This window comes from Chaetodon auriga, chromosome 11 (assembly GCF_051107435.1).
Source record: "Chaetodon auriga isolate fChaAug3 chromosome 11, fChaAug3.hap1, whole genome shotgun sequence".
NCBI classification, from domain to species: domain Eukaryota; kingdom Metazoa; phylum Chordata; class Actinopteri; order Chaetodontiformes; family Chaetodontidae; genus Chaetodon; species Chaetodon auriga.
In genome coordinates this window covers 6,864,383-6,884,881 of record NC_135084.1, presented here as the reverse complement: position 1 = coordinate 6,884,881, position 20,499 = coordinate 6,864,383, and the positions used below count along the sequence as shown (strand labels likewise).

Below are 20,499 nucleotides of genomic sequence, written 5' to 3'. Positions count from 1 at the left end.
AATCAACAACATTCGACATGTCCAACAAGTGGATCAAGAAAAATGGCATAATGATGATTTATGTTAAAAAAACACACAGACAAAAAAAACCTTTAGGTATTTTACAACATGAAATAAGTATATACATTAGTATCTCCCACTTTCAAACTTTGATACCAGCCCTATAGATTTGTGTTCCTTTGTAATATATTAGTTTATAATGGAAGTGTTTGTGTGTTATTTTCAAAGTATGTTGCTGGAGATGCGCTGTCAAGTCCACTTGGAGTTGGCAGGGATTGAAGAGGAGGAGGGGTGCCTTGAGGCTTCTTTGACTCACCTCCAGAAAGCCATGCTGCTGGATAATGGGACACAACGAGAACGCCTGTCGTCAGCTTTGCGCCTGCTGCAGCTCAGAGGGACCCTCTACCAAACGCCCTCCCGGAACGAGGATAAAGCCGCCATGCTTATGCAGCAGGTTTTCAGCCCATCTGTGTCCGTGTCTGTGTCTTTTTCAGCTCAGACGCTTTAGTTGTAGGGTTATAATGTGGAATATCAGTGGAAGTAACGGTTAATTTTAATGTTGCAAGTACCTAATTTTGCAGATAGTTTGTCTTATCAACAAATACTGAATGTAAAAATGTCAGCACAAGGTAGAGTACTTGCTTAGGCCCTTGCTCTGGATGAAGAGTGGGCTGAAGCATGTACCATTGTTTGGTTCAAGCTGAAGTTCAATGGAGCTCAAAGTTTCAAATTTTCACATGAACAATGCACAGTTTTGTGTTTCTCTGTTCGTCCTGCTCCTCCTCCACTTTGATTGGATGTTTGGGTGTAAAGTGACAGTGACGATTGGTCATTTTACCCAAGAATGATCATTTTTCCACATATGGCAACCAGAAAAAAAGACGCTCAGTGCAGAATAGGTGCTGCAGCGTGTAAATACATTGCAAACAATAGAAAAAAATATGCCTGTGCCAGGAAAAAAACCCTTTGTTGGACATGACCTCTGAGCTGCTGCATGATTTTTCCATAAGATTAAAATGAAGTGTTTTGGTGTTGCACATTAAGTCTCAGAGAAGAGCATAGGTGCTTAGAGGACTGTAAGCAAACTGCATGGTTACAACATCAAGTCTAACATCCAACCCTTCCTGCTGTTTCTCAGGCCAGGGACATGCAACCCCAAGATAAGACAGACAGCCGTCCCATCCTGATTGCTGTGGGTCTCCTTTTGGCCCCTGATGATTTTCAGATTGCGCTGGATGCAGACAACTCCCCCAAAAGTAAAGATTTCTCTTCCTCGCTTTCAGTTTTCACTGAGACTCAATAACATTTTAACACTGATTTGCAAGAAGCTTGAAGCATGTCCATATTTACAAAGCCTTTGACCCCTTGTGTCTACACTAAGAATCACTTCATTAAACTTTTGTGAACAGACAGTTTACCAGCCTGGAAGAATACATCTAGAGACCTCTTATCTGGGGTACATTCTGATGCCAGCACTATTCTGCCAGGCACTATTCTCCTTTATGCATATACATTTAAGGGAAGAATGAGAAAATCTCACCAGTTTATAGCATCAAACAATGTGGGAGCAAGGGCCGGTGGTTTTTTGTGCTCATTATAGTTGAACTTAACATTCAGTCAGCTATGAAATGACTTTATCCTTCTTGTTTATTCCTTTAAAAAGACATTTATAGTGTACATCTTCTCCACCCACCACTTGCTCTATTCTGAGCTTCTCTTGAACCAGCTGCTCGCTCCAACTTAGCTCTCTCTCTTTCTGTCTCTGCACTCATTGTGGGTGCTTTGGTTCATCGTATTCACTGTGTGATTCCTTAAATATTTACAGCAGGTCTTTGCAAGGTCTGGACTTTGGTCCACATCTGGACCCAATGGCAAATAAATCTCTACCCAGCCCGTATCATCAACTGGTGACACACAGGTATCCTTGGGATAGGTCAGAAAGTAATTTATAGTTCAGTATCTAGTTATTATGAATTTTCCACATGTATACATATAGATATGGTCTCATGAAGTAGAATTATATCGTTTAAGAAGTTGAAATAATTAAACAATAACAGGCTAAATAGGCTGAAATAATACATTTTGTATTTAAAGGTCTGGCACCCACAGTGTCAGCTTTGAAAAATTCTGTCCCTTGGACAAATGTAGTGGTGGACCCCTGTAATACCTCAGGTTACAAAGAGACCACAATATGATATGAAGTATAACCTTTTCTATTTTGAAATACATTTTCTAATAATCAATAAATTGTTTGTGACGTGAATATTCAGTGTAGCTGGAGATCATTCACAGAGATCCTGTCCCCAGATGATTGTTGGTCTACTGTGGCTTATTTACTTATCATTGGCATCATTGTCATGGCAACGTTAACTGTTGGAGAGAGTGTTGTGTGTTGCTGCTGCAAAATTCACACATTAGCGTTACAAAAGAGATTTAGCTATCAGCTAAATTGCAGATACAGAATGTGTTTCCTTTTCTCTAGGACATGATTTCTACCACTAGTGTGAATGTAGTTGTAAGAATATGTCTGAGTCAGAAATATGGACTAACTGCGTGAGCCTTGTCTGCCTCGGTTTCATGTTGGCCCAATCACAAGAGATGTTATGTTCATTAACTGATTAAACGTTATTTTGTTATTTCTAATCTTTGCGGACCTCAGACCTTGACTGAAAATCAGATGCAGACTGTTGAGTTTGAGAACCCCTGGTTTAGAGAAGTAGTTTAGAGAACATTAAAAATCCAAAATTAAAATAGCAGAAAGGAAGGACTAACATAAAAGGCGCAATTACAAATCCATGTGCTACCTCAGCACCACGGACAGCTCCATGGATTTATCAATACGCAGCACAGTTAGGCGACTGATATTTCACAGCCTTGGTCGAGGGCATTGATTCTAACTTGCACAAACCTCTGTCAGATAAAGACTCAATGAGTCAGGCAGACGAGACTAATAAATTCAACCAAAAAACCCCTCTGCCCCTTCACTCTCTGCTACTGAGGAGGGGGGGGGACAAGGGGGATACGTTTTGGTTATTTTTTTCTAACAAGGCGATTGCCAATTGACCCTATTTTTGTGGGGGTTTTTTTTTCCTTTTTTTTTTAATTTGTTGAAGTTTATTTAATCCTGGGTCTTGTTGCATATATGAATGAACCTATATATCAGGAGATAACACATTTAACTGTGGCATGTGTGAATGTTTTGGGATCTTAGCAGTTCATTAATCAGAATTTCACTGCAGCATGACAAATCACACTGATCTGACTGAACTCTCCTTCACTCGCAGAACGCACCTGCAGGGCAGTTCTCTGGGCTGATTGCGTAATGCCCGGCTGTCTCAATAAGGCAGGCAATGATTGCTCCCAGATTGAGTGCAAATTGAGTGAGCGTCACAGAGCAAAATTGGTGTGCGCTGTCTTGTATGTAAATTCGTCCCTTGGTCTTCAAGTCAGGACAGCAGGTCTTTCAGTGGTGATGTTAAACTTCTGAGAATCAGCGTGTGTTTCGGTGTAGCTCACAGCAAAGCCTCATCGACTCTGTGCAGTGGAGGGCCTGAGCTAAGTAAGAGCCTTTGATCTCAGACTCATTCGAGGCTCCTTGGTCCACAGCATCAAATGAACATCCAGCAGTCCTAATGACCCTGGGAAAAACTCACCTCTGACAGCTAATCAAAGGGCTTCTGCTGCAGGCATGGGTTAAAAGCTTCGGTCTCAGAGACACCCCTTGTTTTTGTCCATAAACCTCAAGCATCTCCTAGATAACACCATTTAAGCATTTTGTTCTGAGCTTCAAAGTCAGCACACCAAGAAACTCAAGAGTCAAAGAATATGCTTCTTTGTCATTGTTTTTTGTTTGTTTGTTTTGTTTTGTGCTTTAATCTCACATGTCAAATCTGATTACATTGTAGTCAGTAACATCCCTGTTTGAAAAAGTTGGCACTTTTGGAAATGGGCCATTTATTCTTGTGGTCGCTTAGTTGTGTTTCTTTTTGATTACATGGAAATGCAGATCAATATGTAACCTCCTCAGAAGGAGTGTACATTTATTCCATGTTCTCTGAATTATAGACAATCCACAGCATCAAGGAGTTTTGCAACAGAATGACTAGACTTTTTGTTATGCGTACTTGCCAGAAAATTGATTTGATTCATTATTTAGAGAAAATACAGAAGCTTTTCTGACAGCATTAATAAAGTTTGGCTTATGTACTCCAACAATTGTCTTGTTCCTGTAGGCAGTCTTGGATCTGGACCAGTGGCTCAGCTCTCTGCTGAGGCTCAGTATCATTCTACATCTGTACCGAAGGTGGATGGACACCTGGCCAGAGAAGGAGATGACACAGACAGCAGAGAGAGGTGTGTGTGTGTTTGTACATTTACATCTATTAATTGTGACTATTTGTGTATGAATACAAGTGAGAGCCTTTTTCTGTCTTCTTGCCAGTGTAAAGTTTTCTGAGTAATTATTTTTAGCTGTCAGGTTTCCCAGTAACCCAGTTATATTGGCTATATAATCAGCCTTTTATGCCTTGTTGAATTTATTACTCCTTGCTGTTACTGAACATTATGTAGTAATGAATGTGTGATATATTGGTCCTCTCTGCAGTTAAAGTTGTTTTGTGACTGTAGGAGTCTGCAACCCCCATTACATCTGCTTATTCAAAGCACATAGTTGAGTTCTTTCTGTCTAGCAATATCATTACAGTAAAAAGTGTGCACATGAGAAATGGCAGGCTTAATGGTCATGAGAAAGCATAGCCGTCAGGACTCAAAGATTCCCCAAAGGAAAGGTTTATTATTCATGGCCCTGCAAACAAACAACTTAAGGATATACACAGTGTACTGCTGTGCCCTTGCCTTGACCTCCACCTTTTAAAAAGAAATCATGTCTTTGTTTATTTCTTGACTGTTCCAGGGTGAAGTTGTGGGCAACACTGGCGAAGGCAGCCAGGAAACAGGAAGTTTGGGATGTGTGCCGAGCTGCTTGTCGATTCTGTTTGCTTTACGATGATGGGAGATGGAAGATTTCCAAGACTGACAGTAAGATGATGAATGATCCCTAGACTCGCGGTAAAATAACAGTAATATTCCTAAAAGTGATGGAGAGGGTATTAGAATATTAGAATGATTGAAAGAGAAACCTCAGGCTTAGATAGTGTCTGTAGTCACTGTTTATAGAACTGCTCTGTTATCATTTCAGGATTGTAAAATTATCTTAGCTCATTTTTCATGTGTAAAGACTCAATAATAATAATGAATCTAATTTACATGAGGTTTAATTTGGTTACTAAGTATTGGTATTGACTCAGATGAACAGGAAGTAGTAACAGTTGTAGTAGTTGTAACTGTGTTAAATAGAAGGAGAAGTCTACTGCCATTGAAAGAGTTCACATCATAGCTTTTGTCAACCTGATCCAGAATGTAGATGCTCGGAGGAAGAAGGCTGTGCAGAATGTTGCAGTGGAAGCCAAACCTGTGTGAGGGACTTGCTGCGCCTTTTAGCTGAAATCCGCTTCATCTGTGCTGAGGTGTGTGCTTACAAACTCATGCCTCCTAATACGCACATACACACTTTTTATATATGTTCTTATGGTAAGTGATCCACAAAAAAAAATAAGGTTTCACATTACTCCTCCAAATAAATGTGATTGGTTTACTCAGTAATTGCAAACAAAAAGAAAGCAAAGATTTTGTTCTATAGTGCCGCCCAACTGCATTTCTTCTGGTGTTGATCCATCTTAAAAATTTCAGCCTTGGTTTATTTGGCGACATGTGGTTAGCATGGAAACAGTAAGCATGGCTTAATACCACAGCAAACACTTGATGAGCAGCCATTTTATCAGAAATATAACAGAAGAGCAACCGGTGAATCTATTACAATGCCACCAAACAATAATCAGTCAATAATAAATGCAACTGCAATCTCATTTCGTTGGATTAGTTTTTCACACAACAGCAGGACACAGTGAAGTTGATTACCTTGCTGAGGAGTTGGAGGTGTCCTGTTTGTGCATGTCGCCAGCCCTGCCATAGTTTTGAAAATGGCCTGGTATCGTCAAGAGGAATGCTATGGATCCCCTGAAGTGATCGAGAGAGCTCTCTTTGAGAAGTTGGAGAAGGCGGAGAGCTTTCCTAAAAGTCACAAGGGCCCCTTAATGCTCAGGGAGCTCGAAGACCTGCTAAGGGCTACTTGCCTGGGCTCTCATTCCTAGACACTGCCAGGGGTGTCAACCCTATTGCTGAAAAGTTGCCACTCAGTCTGCAATAGAAGTGGTTAGCTCAAGGCTCTCAGTACAAAGAGGCGCACAATGTCTCTTTTCTTCCATTGTTCTTCACAAACTTCATACGTTATGAAGCACGCAGAAGAAATTACCCAAGCTTCACTCTTTCAACAGTCCCTACAGCTCCATTGAACAGTCCCTTTTTTCTGCTTTTCCTGGGGCTCATGGACAAAGATATGTTTATGGATGACACCATCAGCTGGACGGCAACATCTCCCAAATAATCAAGAGCAGGCCCTTAGTTGCCTTGCTTCTCTCTACTCTATTTCTCAAGCTCACTTTCTGGACTCTATGCAAAACGTCTTTGATAACGAGCAGGCCATGCTTGGTCCATCGCTGCCAGAGGGAGAAGAATGACGGTACTTACCCATCTTTTACCACCCCCAGAAGCCAAAACAAATCAGAATCGTCCCCTTAAATTTGGAGGCCCGGATCTGAACAACATTTAACTTGGAGTCTTGCTAAGCTTCAGAAAAAAACAGTGGATGTGATAGCGGAAATCGAACAGATGTTTAATAGCTTTACCATCAGAGAAGACCACAGAGACTTCTGTCGATTTCTATGGTTCAAAGACAACAAGACCAGCAATGAGATTGTTGAGGACAGATTGAAAGCCCACATATTCGGCAACAGTCCATCACCAGCAGTAGCTATCTATGGTCTTCGTCATGCAGCACCACATGGAACTGTTGAAGTGATGGCATAGACCCCAAATACTTTGTCGATTGCAATTTCTATGTCAATGATGGCCTCATGTTAGCCTCATCAGCAACCGAGACCACCAGTCTACTTAAGAGGTCACAAGAGATGCTTGCCGTTTCTAACTTACGGCTCTACAAGATAGCATCAAACCACCCTGATGTCTTAGAGGCCTTCTTGCCTGAAGATCATGCAAAGGGCAACTCAGCCCACATCCAAGGTAGGATGTCTTCATTTTCAAAGTAGCAGTTACAGAGAAGCCTTTTACCCGTAGAGGTGTTCTAACCACAGTGAAGATAGTATAGTCCCCTCTAGTTGCAGCAAGGACATGTTCATTTTGCAGGTTTACTACATTTCTCATAACTTAGTCTAATATATAAACAAAATAAACTCACAAAATGTCAAGAAAGGAAATATTCTTGTAGCTATTTTCCTTATTAAACAGAAAAATACAACCGTACACCTTCTTAAATTAAATTTAATTTTGTCTTGTTTACCAAATTAAGACAAGCTTAAGTGCCTTGTTAACTCATCGTAAAACACACTTCATTCAAACTTGGCAGAGACAACACAAAACTCTGACCGACTCCAGCTCTAGATAATGAGCGACCTGCCTCTTGCTGCTCTCGTGGTTCACAGCTCTCCTGTCCTGTCCTGCCGTGTGTTCATCATCCCTGGAGTCAGGCTGCTCACCTTGACAGCATTTTCCCTGTGGTCAGACTGGCCTCCTTTGGTCTTGGAGGCTTTGTTTGGTCCCTTTGTTGACTGGGAGGCTGCTGAACCCAGTTTTGCTGCCTGCAGTGTAAACACCAACAATCCCATGGTGCTCTGACCTCTCGGTTGAGGCAGGCTCCAGTCAGCTAATAGGGCCACTAGCTGCAAGGCTAAATGAGCTAACTAGCTAACGGCAGCTAGTAGCTAAAGCCAAAAGTAGCTACAGAATATTGTGAACAGCAGTTAGCGGTGAAAAGCTGACCTCTGTTTGTTTGGAGCAACTTTCCAGAGGTGGCCAGTTTTTATACTCTGAGGATTATAACTTCAGACAATGCTCACACAATGATTGGTGGATCCTCCAGCGACACACACTTCTCTGGTTGTTATAGTTATATAGTTACACTCAGCTGCAATTTATCAATTCCTTGCTACAGATCAGACACTAAACTTCCAGCTGCCTGACTTTCTTTGTCTCCCTTTTCACTTATTGCTGCTAATGTACATAATTTACTAAGGGCAGTGGAAAGGGTACATTGAGTTTCTTGTCTACCATCTTTTTTAGGCTTATTTGGATGCCCAAGTTTTTTGTATTGAGGAGTTCATGTTCACAAAAGCTAGTTGAGCTGTCTAAGATCATAGCTCTTCCTCTGAAATTCGAGGAACAAAGAGTGCTTACAGTAGTAAACATGCACTGTGGGATTTTAAACAAGGTCGTGAGGTTGATGTTGATTGTTTGGAGTCCGAGACGGTTGCGCTTGTCATACGAGCTTGTCTTATTGTGTAATCCCGGCTCCCATCAGGCCTGCAGCAGTACATCCTTATTGAATCCATAGAGATGTTAACTTGACAGCACTTTGAAGAAAATAGAGACAACTATCCACTGCAACTACATGACCCTGCCAAGACTGGCTCACACTGTAGCCGTTCTGCTTGCTCCTCTCATGTATCACTCTCTTTGTTCCATGGCACATTGGTTCATAATTCATTAATTTGAAAGATAACTACGTCTCAGTCTAAGCATGAAGACGGGTTCCTTGTGTTTTACCTGAGCTGTCCGCCTTTGGAGTAAAATGCTCACCAGTCATTTCTTTTCTCTTTGATCTGCTACAGCTGAGCTTTCACAACTCTGGAGAAGCTGTCATCCCATAGCGGGAGGTCTTCTCTTCTCCTTTTATTATGAAGTTGTCCAAACAGGAAGTCAACTTTGTTATTATCTTCTGAGTTTGAGGAAATGAATGTATTCTGTCTTGCACAGGCCACTGTCCAAAAGCTGCTAACGGAGGGGGTGCAGCTTAACAGCCCTGCTGTTCCTGCAGTTGAAAGAGAGGTGTGTGTGTCTGAAGAGGATCCTCACTGCGTTGTTTACAGGTGAAAACCAATATGCACGTACACATATGCTAGCTTCATAAAATTGATTTTTCTTCCCTTTTGTCTATGTACTGTATGTTTTTGGTTTATTATTTGCATATTACAGATTTAAGACATTTTTAAGTCATTTTAAGAACAAATTTGTAAAAGTTTTACACCCACATGACCATATCGAACAATTTCAATTACAATTTCAATGTTATGTTTTCTTTGTGATTATTATTAATAGTTTTAACAGCAATATAAGCAGCAATATAAGATCTCAGGAAAAGTGTGAAAGAAGATACTATAAGCAGCTTTCAGGGACCACATTTCCTCTGTTTTTTACGCTTTGTTTTATTTTGTTACCTCTTGTCATTAGATAAAATGATTCAAAAATGTCAAAATTTACATTTACATCACTGTTTAGAAGTAATGATTTCTGTGGTGGTTATGATATCTCTTGAACGACAAGCCTACTAACTTAAAGAGTTTGTTTCCTTATCTCTTAAAAAGTACACACCCATTCACCAATTAATTGTTCAAAACAGGGAATATATTTATCAAAGACCAAGATGTTGTAGATGTATCCTACAAAGCTCCAGGATCAGACAATACCTGTATTGTGCTGTTTCCTCTCAGTTAGAGATCAGAGTCACGGTACGCAGGTTGGTTATCTCTTTTATTGATTATGGGATTCAAAAATAGACATTGCACCCACTTAGAATCAGCACCAAAATCAAATGTCATTTTTTTAAAGAATGATTTATATCTGTAACTAGTCTCCTGTGATTGCAGTCATGGTTGTCTTCTAGTCTTAAGAGCCTGTTTTCTATTGAATTGACAAGACCTGACATATCAGAAGAAGAAGAGAAGAAGAACATACTTTATTTATCACAACACAACATGCACATCAGTGAACACAACAACACAACATGCACATCAGTGAACACAACAACAACACAACATGCACATGCCGTGCTTTTAGTGAAATTATTCCTCCGCATTTGACCCATCCTGGTAAGTCCTTCCTCCGAGGCAGACCAGGAGCGGTGGGCTGCCAGCCAACAGCAGCGCCCGGGGGCCCAGTTCCTTTTTGTCTCCATTCGGTCAGGTGATGATCTTCTTGCATGTTTTTAGTGGGGTTTTTTTGTGGAGGATACCCCAGGTGAAGACGGGGAGAACATGCAAACTCCACACAGAAAGGCCCCTTTTCCTAAAGGGCAGCAGGCACGGAAGGCATGGTGGCACCCACAGCGCCCCAGGTGGGCATCGACCCGGGACCTTCTAGCTGTGAGGCGACAGTGTTGCCACTGTTCCACCGTGCCACCCATATACATATACACTATCACATTCAGCAGCAAGTACTGCACTATTAAGCTTTGCCTGAAATTTGCCTCCAGCTCATTGTAACATTATGAAGGCTGAGAGCTATCACAGTGCATCCAGGTACTCAAATGTACTGCTGCTGAATACCTCATTAGATATAATTTATTTGACATTGTCAATGCACAGTCCCTCGTACATTGTGCAGAAAAACTGCAAGAGAAGGGTGGCACTTATTCAGCAAATGGGACTATTCATGTAAAAAGCAATATGCATTATAACTTTTAACAAGAAACTTTTTAAAAATTAATTGACTTTTTCATCATTACTTAAATTGTTCACAAGGGAGAACACCATGTGACCACTATACTATCTCTCTTTCCCACCCTTCACTATCTCTCCCACCCAGAGACTGGATCCAGGCTCTTTCTGCCTACGCCACCTCCAACTTCTTGCGGGCAGCGGAGCTCGGAGCAGAGATCAGGGAGCTGTGGGTGGTAGCAAATGCAGCCATTTACCTGTGGAACTACAGCAGCCACTTGTTGGCAGCTGGGGAGTACCAACGCCTGCTTCCTGCTTTCCAGAGTGTCATGGAGATGATTCGAAAGACAGACTACACTGGGTAGGCTGGGTCTCGAAATGAGTATCAGTTTTATTACAGGGTCTATACCTGTCAGACAGAAGTTTAGGTGCTTGGCCTGCAGTTCTTGCAAAGTTTATTTCAGTCCAGCTGAGCTGCTCCACTGACAGCGACAGGGAGTGATGACAGTTGCTGCTGATGTGAACTTTGTCATTCATCAATGTTTTTGTAAACAGGTCTGAGTCAGAATATCACAGGTGTTTGATAAAAAAAAAAAAAAAATCAATCACAAAATGTCAGCAAAAGACGCGTGAAACATAGCTGTTTTCAGACTGATGACTGGACAGTTTTTAAATTACTCAGTAGGCTTTGAGAGCATTTCATTGCCCAGCGGTCATTCAGCCAGCTCTCGCTGGACAACTGTGCAAAACAGTCTTTCAATTCTGGTGAAACATGAAAATTAAACATTTTCAGCTGACAGCAATGTGTACACTCGTGCTTAGAAAATCATTTTTGGCCCGGTCATATTTGAGTTTGGAAAAATGTCCATTAATTTATTCTCTGTGGCACTGTGGCTCACTCACAGAAAACGAAGCAGTTTAAGCTCTGCTCTTATTTCTAGCTATGGAAAGAAGCAGTGAATGTTCATGAAAACAGACCAAACTCCCCTTCAGCGTGGCAATAATTACGTGAATGTCAGGATTCAGTGACATTCTCATGTAACGATGTGGCCAATTTTGCATTATGAATCTGTGGTAAGTTGCTTTACTTTCAGGAAGTACAAAGCATAAAAACAAAGATGTTTGGCCTTCAAGCCCAACTTTCAGTCCTAGTTTTTCCAGAGTATGTCAGTTTGAAGCATTCTTTGCATTGTGTTTCTTAGGAATCGTGCTTTGTTTGTGCTGCTGTGTGATGCTGTGGCCCGGGGGTTGATCCAGCCTCTGTGTGGACTAGACTGCGTCGAGCCAGCCCCACCAGGAGACACGGGCAAAAACAGAGGAAAAACAGAGAAGGGGATGGAGAATGCTACCAATGTCCATGGGATTTCCTTAGACCCTGCTGCCCTGCAGGATGTCCACAAGGCACTAGAGGTATGTCACATACACATACTGTAGTGTGTGCACAGTATGTGGGAGCAGGAGAGAAGCCGTGGGCACCTGTGTGTAGATGTGTGTCATTAAATGTGTTAAATAATACATTGAATTATGAATACCATAGAAATATTTCTTGTGTTCAGATATATTATGTAGTATTAGGTTTTTGCTCTCATAAATGTCCTTTCAAACAAAAACTGTTTGGTAGTGGCAGGTGTGAAGCACCATCTACACCAATTTGCATGCCTGTCTCACCAACATGTGCATAAAACCTAACCATGTCACCATATTTTTGCAGAAAATTCTCCCTGACGCCTCCATTTTTATAAAATAACCAATGTTACAGACAACATGTCACAACAAATTTGCTTAAAGCTGAACATATCACCTCTCTTACTATACATTTATGTTAAAACTTCCTACATCACCACTGATGTGCAATCAAGTAACCCTATTTGCATAAATATAAAAAAGCCAATAAACACAATTTACTTGCATATAAAGTAACTATCTGGTAAAACTCAAAACAATTGTCACTTTTTCTGTCCAAAACTTCTGCTGGAGATAAGAAATAATCAATCAATCCGTCTAGAAACCTCCATGTATCATGTAATGATAATAATAATAATTCAGAAACCAGCTTTTCTGTGACTCTTGTGAACATTATAAACAAACAAAAATTTCATAACATTCTCTTTTAATTTCATTAAGTGTGAATTATGAAACAGGTCAGCATCATATGGACACTGAGCTATGTTATAGAAGAAATGGAAAGCTTTCAGTCATGTTGTTATGGAGCAATCTTCATGTCATCCTCCACAAAATATGGCTGACAAGTGAGCTTCCTCAGAAATGTATTTCAGTCTTTAGGTACAGTACAGAAAACAAAGAAAAAAGTCACTCTGTACATGCTGAGGCTCAGTACTCATGGCATTGTTTAGGTTTGATACAGTATATGTTTACCTCTCAGGAAGCATTGATTGCTCCTTGATATGATATTTTGACAGATGTCAGAGCATCACAGGTGAAAAGTTGAAGCACTCAGTATGCATTGTGTTACTTCGCTCACCCTTTGACACTCATTATACATCCAGCCAAGCATGCACAAATCATACTCATTCTTGTAGCTTTCGTGTGCTTCCCTCACACCATTCAAGTCTGATTTCTCTGTTCTCTCTGCCGCAGTCACCAATTAAACCCTGTTTCCGTTCTCCTTTTCTATTCAAAGGATGAATATCAGCTCTAACTCCAGATGAAAGACGCTTTATCAGTGAATTATTAACTGAATTTCATCGTGTCTGTTTCCTTTTTGAAGGATAGATAAAAAATTATACATTTCAATGCATTTTTTAGAAATAGTCTACAGTACAGCAGGGTCAGATACAGTGTCTGACTTGAACAAAGTCTTACTGAATTTTCCTTTTGTGTATGTCTGTCATGCCTGCATCTTACAGGCCGGTAGTGGGCTTTGGGCTAGAAAAAGTCCTACAGATACATATCATAACGTATGGCATTTTGATAGACAGTTTGATCTGTACACACTTAAGTACCACCTCTTTGCCACATGACCATTATTGTGTACCCAGCTCATGTTTGTAAATGCCCCATTTCCTGATATGTGTGTGAGTGTGTGATTGGTTGATTTTATCTATTTTTTTAACCTTTTTGATTTTTTTTTTTCTGTTTCAAAGCTACCCTATTTAGATGTCGTTTGTAATTATGTTTCATGATGGCCCCAGTGAAGGCCACTTTCTTAACTCTGTTGGTCTGACAATGAAGTTGTTCTGCGGTGGGGAAATGAACATTCAATGCATCAGCACTTTTTTCAATGCAGTTACTCACATGAACCTGAGACCAGACATTTGTATTAACACAACAAAACTACATAAATAAAAAAATCTTTATATTTCAAACCATTAAAAAAAGTTATGTGTAGTAAAGTAGAATGCCAAGGTTAGTTCCCTTAGCGCCCTTTCCACTCTTTGAAAAAGGGTTTCCCACCTCTGAGTGCAAGTAAACAAATCATTTGTGCCCAAGCTGTCATGCAAGAAACATGTTGTGATGGGTCATGACAAAGAGCTTTCCTGAGACTTTGCAACAACATTGTTAAGCAACATAGCAATGGCACTGATTACCAACAGATTTCTCAGCCCCTTAATGTTCCTGTAAGCACTGTTGCGGGCATTATCTGCAAATGGAAAGAACATCACTTCTTCCAACCACACACTGAAGCTTCTTGAAAAATTTCCAACCTGGCCAGCCCAAGAGCCAAGGATCACAAAAAAAAAAGAAAGACCTGGAAGCAGCAGGTAGTGTCCATTACTGAAGAAAAGGTATGTTGAAGCTCATTTGAGGTTTGCTGCACAACATGTGGAGAAGCCTGTAGAGTATTGGGAAAACGTAGTGTGGTCAGACGAGGCGAAAATCAAACGTTTCCTCAACAGTATAATGCAAAGAGAAATGGCTCTGCATATAACCCTAACAATACTATACCTACTGTGAAATTCAAGCATCATGGTGTAGCGCTGTTTTGTGTTCTCATTAAACTGTCAGAATCCAAATGATCAAAGGGAAGATGAGTGGAGTGTACTGGGAAATTCTTGAGAAGAATCTGTTGCCATCCACCAGATGATGGCGATGAGACGTGGGTGGCTCTTCCAGCAGAACAACAATCCAAAACACACTACTAAGAAGACTGTCAGCTGGTTTCCAGAGGAAAAAAATAAATGTGTTCGAATTGCCCAGTCAGTCACCAGATTTAAACCTAATAGAACATTTGTGGAAGAGACTAAAGATCAAGAGCCACCATTGAGCCCCCAAGAATCTTCAAGACATAAAGTTTGTGTGGGAGAATGGGCCCAAATCCCACCTGAACTCTGGGAGTCATTAGTTTCATTGTACAGGAAGTGTCATGAAGCTGTCTTTGCAAACAAAGGCTTCTCTGCCAGCTATTAAATACGTTCCAGTTAGCTCAATGTTAAATACTTTTTTTATCATTTCCACTTCGTTGCAACTTTTGGAAAAATTTTTTGGAATGCTAGGATTTCTTTATCTGTGTAGTTTTATGGAGTTAATACCAATGCCATGTGAATAGCTGCATAGGAAATATGTTAAATGAGAAAAATGCTTGTGACATGTTGAATACTTCCTCCTTAACTGTATATGAACTAGTATCGCTGGAGTTTTGACCTCTTTCTACTTATTGAGCTTCTCAGACTGGTAATACCATACAAAGTATTTCTGTCCGATAGAATGCTAGCTCATTCTTGTTTTCTACACACCCTCCTAGCTGTGTGACTACGCCCTGCGCATATCCAACTCCAACATCCCAGGGGAGACTGTCCCAATCGCAACAAGGAAACAGCTGGTGGCCACATGGGTGCAGATCAAGAGGCTCTTGCAACAGCAGATTGGCTCAACGGTCGACACTAAAGATGAGGTACTATTCTCCGTGCCCCCCGAAACTGTGTGCAATGCTTCTTTTACATTGCTAATCCATCTTTAGGGCTTAATCAACATTTAAAAGCACTGTTAACTGTACACAACACATTACATTGTAATGTAGGAAATCCATTAGTAAATTTGAATGTAAAATCCTTCCTAAATTCTTAGTAAGTGCTGGCTAATTTCAGACTAGTTACTTACTAAATCAAGTTGCATCATTAAAACTTAAGAAATGTCTTAGGAAGTTAAGACTTTAATAATATGTAAATAGGTTGCTAAGAAACATCTATAGCGCTGTCCATGTACATTTATGTTTATGGTTATGATTATGGTCTGAATCGAAGGACAGACAGACATACATATAGACAGAGATTGCTTCCAGTTGAATTGTTAATTTTTGTGAAATATAAGTTTAAATCTTCAAGATTTACGTCACTTAAAGCAGCATTTTCAAGTTTCAGGTCAGATATGTCGACTATACTTATCACCTCTGTTGCAGGTCATATGTTAGCAAGCTAACAGTAGTTTTGTCAATTACTACGTGTAAATATTCAGTAACAACTAATACCCAAGTAAGTTTATGTGTTGCAACTTGTTCAAATCAACTGATGTGTTGAACCATGTAGTAAACACTAAAATTGAACTGAAAAACAGACGGCGCCTGTGGTATTTGTTAGTATGCATGTCATTTCTTTTCAGTGTATGCACTAATCGTTAGTTGCATTATTATTGGGAGTTTGACCTTTAAAAAAATAGAGTTGTAGGCCTATAATTTGTGCAGGGTCCCCTCTCTCAATTGCTCATTCACACATACAAGTAAAATGTAAACTGCGCTTACCACTTTGTGCGGTCGCTGTCTCTGCCTTTCACTGCTCAGTTGTGTTGATGCTTTCAGCTGCACTCATGCCTCTAAATGATCTGTTGTTGGTCATCTGGGAGATGGATTTAGCCCAGTCTTGAGATATAAACATTTTCACAGTAAAATGCACATACACACGCCTCTTCTACTCTCACAACAAATCCAAACTCCAAAGTCCAACTGGACCGAATAGTGTATAATGTATATTATCTGTGATGCACATACAGTAATGGACTGATGTGTATCTACAGCACACTTTGCTTCCCTTTGCTTTGATGTATTAAGATACAAAAAATCATTTTGAGAACACAAACACCAAAATCGTGTTTCCATTTGCAAAGCGGCAAATGCATGCTCCACAAATTGATGTGTCTAAAAATAAAATACCGCATACTTCTTTTTCTACACACAATATCGGACCATCAGTTTACACCTGCAGTCATTTATTGGTGATCTTATCATCTTAACTAAGGTTGGTAACCTCATGACCTCAGAACACAGTCGGCAGAAATGAATCAAAACAAAAAAACAAAACTGGTTTTAAGTAATGTTGATGAACAACAAAAACCCTGCAGTACTGCAAATATTGTAACGTAACAAGAATAATATTTTTACACCTTCTTATGCAATTATGTTCTGTTTCCCCAGGAGAGGCTGGTGTCCTCTTTTATACTATATCTAAGATGAAGAAGCTGCTCGCATTTTTTTTATTGCACTGCAAAATATATGGATGGATGCTCACTGAGATGACTATATAGCTCATTGTTATAACATAGCTTTGTCACATTCATTATGTATCCTGTATTATGGTCTCCTTTGCTCTTCTTCCATAATGTGCTCATAATATTGTAGGTTCATGATGCTCAACAATTTCATTAATCATTTTGAAGTGGTAGGTGTTTCATTGTATCTGCTGTTCTGTAATCATCTCCGGATGTCACATTTCCCAATTGTATTGCTTTACAGTGGGGTAAAAATGTGGGCACAGCACTTATACAGTTTGTCATTAAGAAGGACTCTTTGATTAGTCACCATAATCCTACGACCATTTGTCAGCCAAGAATTTCCTGCCCGGCGTTAGTCCCTTCAGCCTGACGTGCTTTGATACGCAGCGAAATGAGGTTTGTTTCTTGCCATGCAAATTGAAAAATGCGGTGTTAATATAAATGAGGGTTTATCTCTAATCTCAATAAATCATTCATCAACTCATTTTCCACACAATAGGAAGTCATACATTATCAACGAGGTCATCGTTGTGGTATTTAGGACACATACAATATGGTAATCATACTGCAGGTCCATGTATAATTCATAAGAAAATAGTAATACATGTATGTGTCTTTTCTATAATTAAACTTAAGGGTTTTGTGTATGTTCAGAAGAGGACTGCATTGAAAAGCTCAGCATGAATTGTTCTCTCCCCCATTTGCAGTGTGAGAATGCGCAAGTGTCTGCGATGACGCGTGTGCTGGTTGGCGTGGAGATGCTCCATTGCAATAGGAACCCGAGGCATATGGAGTTCTCTGTTCCTAGTCTTTCCACAGTATGTACTGTTCTCTGTTCATGTTTTCCTACAGTGGCTGTTGCCCAGATGGCAGCAACAGATGCCCAGTATGACCCATGAGCCTTCAGAGCCTGTCTGCATCTTAACATGTGTCAATATCGTCGAAATACTGTAGCCGCTTTGATCGTTTTGCTTTGGTCGGATTAAGGTTATCAGGCGTTTCTTTGACGTGAGGTGTGCTATGCATTTTTTCTGTGGAGAATTGCTCTGTCGGACACTAAAGGCCCTTTGGCTTTTTTCCACACCTATATCTTCTCTCACACTGTCTCTCATCTATCCATCTCTTCTCCCCTCCCTTTTCTCCTTCTTTCTTTTTTTCCATTTAATCCACTCCTTCCTCTCCTGCCTCACTCCCTACGCTCTCTTTCCTTGTCCGTCTTTTCTTCGTTTTTCCCTTTTTGCTTTCCTCGCCTGCTTAATCCTTCTTCCCTCTAACCTCTCATTCTCTGTGTGCCTCCATTCACTCTCCTCATTCCTTTGCCTTTGTCCTTCACATTTTTTTACTCTACCCTTCTGCTTACCACTTCCTTTCTTTTCCCTCTTCAATTTTTTCTTCATTTCTGTCTCTTCCTTTTCTTCTCTCTTTCTCTTCCATCATCTTCTTTGCTTTTCCCCTTTTACTTACTCCTCCCAACTTTCTCCCCGCTTATACAACTTATTTCCACCCCTCTCCTACATTTTCCCTCCATTGTTTTCACCCCCCCACATACCTCCCCTCAATCTCACCCTCCCTCTTCTCATCTTTTCTCTCACCCTCTGCACCCCTCTTTTCCTACGCCCCCTCCTCTTCTCTTTTCCTTTTCCCTCACACCTCCATTTCCCTCCCCTTCCTCTTCTCTCTCCTCACCTAAAGCTGGTGAGCATGGCGTCTGAATGCAGCTGGACGGACGCTGTGGTGGAGTTGCAGGTGTGGTGCCAGCTGGCTGCCTTCTGCCACTATGCCAAGGAGCACAGCTTGGTGTTGTGCTGCACCAGGAGTGCTCTGCAGCTAGAAGAAGCAGCAGCGAAGAGCCTCAACACCATGCCCTGTGCTTTGTAAGTGTTGTCGCGCTGATTACAATGTGTTTAAACAATGAGAGAATTTTAGAAATACCGACCAGATCTTTTTTTTAAGTCCTAAAATGTGCAGGAGAGACTGCACTTTATAGGAATGCGTGTGCTTTGTTATGGAAAGCACTTTGAGATTTTTGCTCTCTGAGGGGCACATGACATCTTGTGCATATTCAAGAGTATTGCAGGTGATATTAATCAGCAAGCATTGCTTTACATTTTTGCATGAAGTTGCAAAGTTTGAATTTAGTTGCAAAGTTTCAGATTTTCCCAGCATATGTCAGCTTTACATTTTGGTTGATGGATTGATTTGATTTTGATTGACAGCTCATACATTTCCTCATATTTCTAGCTATGGCCTGAATGCGGTGAATGAAATGCTGAGCAGTGCTGCCTGTCTGAGGGGTCTGAGTTTAGTCCACAAGTCCAGTGGAGACCTGCACACTTACAGAGAGGCTATGAAGGTGCTTCTGTCCAGTGTCAGGTGCTGTTTACAGTCAGTTGATGTGTTAAGTAATGCCTTAGGCAGCTATAAATTATAAAATTGAAATGAGGGAGATTAAGAGAACATTTTCTTAAACTAAAAAACATTCTCAATCTGTTCTCTCTAGATTTTTCTTTATTTATATGTGCTTGCTATCTTCTCTTGTCCACAGTTATGCAGAAAAGGCTGAGAATCCAGCATTGTGTGCTGCAGCTGTCAGGCATTACTGGAACACGTGTCTACCCCTTACACAGACTCCTGAGGAAAGATGGCAGCTCCAAGAACCCCTGGAGAAGATCCTGATTGCTCTGGTTAAGACAGACACTAAACATGCAAATGTATGGAACCCTATTCAGCTTTATTCATACATTCATTTTAATCCATAGGAATTCTGTCAGTTTATTGTGTTGTTGTCATGTTTAAGCAGGAGCCAGAGTTGATTTTTTTATGATACTCAACTCCTAATAAGATTTTCATACATTTTAATTGCATTTCATTTTAATGTGGATAAAAGCTACACTAATCCTTTGAAGTTATGTCTGTGAAGTTTGGACCTTCCCAGGTCTTCATCAGACAAATGGCCAAGATGACGACGGTCACTGTACTGTACATAGGCACAAAACTGATGACATCCTGTTGCAGTCATGGGCAAATGATCAGACAAACACTATACAGTCACATTCAAAATGACCCTCAATATAAACAAAAAACTGAGATGCTTTTACAAAGATTACAAAAATTACAAAATGCATATATGCATAAACTTTAATCTAGTGAGCCTACTGGCTTAAATATTGGATGGCACACAACTATGCTTTTGCATTTCTGTGGTGTTTACTAACTAAGCATTATTAGCAGTGCAACTTAACCCCTAAGCAGGAGTAATTAAATAGCACAGTACGCAGAGTGTACCCTTGTGTTATGGTTAATGTACCAGCCCCCTTCCAGCCCCAGCATCAGACTACTCCTCCCCAAAACAATCAATTTTTAGTCATCCCTACTGCTAACAGGACAAAAGTTCAGGCAAAAAAATGAGCAGCAAGTGAACAAAATGATGATC

The 20,499-nt window shown here is 40.5% G+C and overlaps 1 protein-coding gene across 1 annotated transcript in view; it reads left to right on the top strand.

The window, feature by feature from the left end:
• The window catches only part of cfap46 (cilia and flagella associated protein 46), a 59,572-nt gene that overhangs the window by 7,585 nt on the left and 31,488 nt on the right, over positions 1-20,499 (top strand). Inside the window, exons 12-24 of the mRNA XM_076743202.1 lie at positions 229-454; positions 1,139-1,256; positions 4,233-4,353; positions 4,913-5,037; positions 5,416-5,525; positions 8,947-9,059; positions 10,774-10,986; positions 11,828-12,035; positions 15,328-15,477; positions 17,774-17,884; positions 18,759-18,940; positions 19,308-19,439; positions 19,612-19,777. Of these exons, the coding sequence (XP_076599317.1) occupies positions 229-454; positions 1,139-1,256; positions 4,233-4,353; positions 4,913-5,037; positions 5,416-5,525; positions 8,947-9,059; positions 10,774-10,986; positions 11,828-12,035; positions 15,328-15,477; positions 17,774-17,884; positions 18,759-18,940; positions 19,308-19,439; positions 19,612-19,777 (1,975 nt within the window). The remainder of the gene's footprint in view (positions 1-228; positions 455-1,138; positions 1,257-4,232; positions 4,354-4,912; positions 5,038-5,415; positions 5,526-8,946; positions 9,060-10,773; positions 10,987-11,827; positions 12,036-15,327; positions 15,478-17,773; positions 17,885-18,758; positions 18,941-19,307; positions 19,440-19,611; positions 19,778-20,499) is intronic.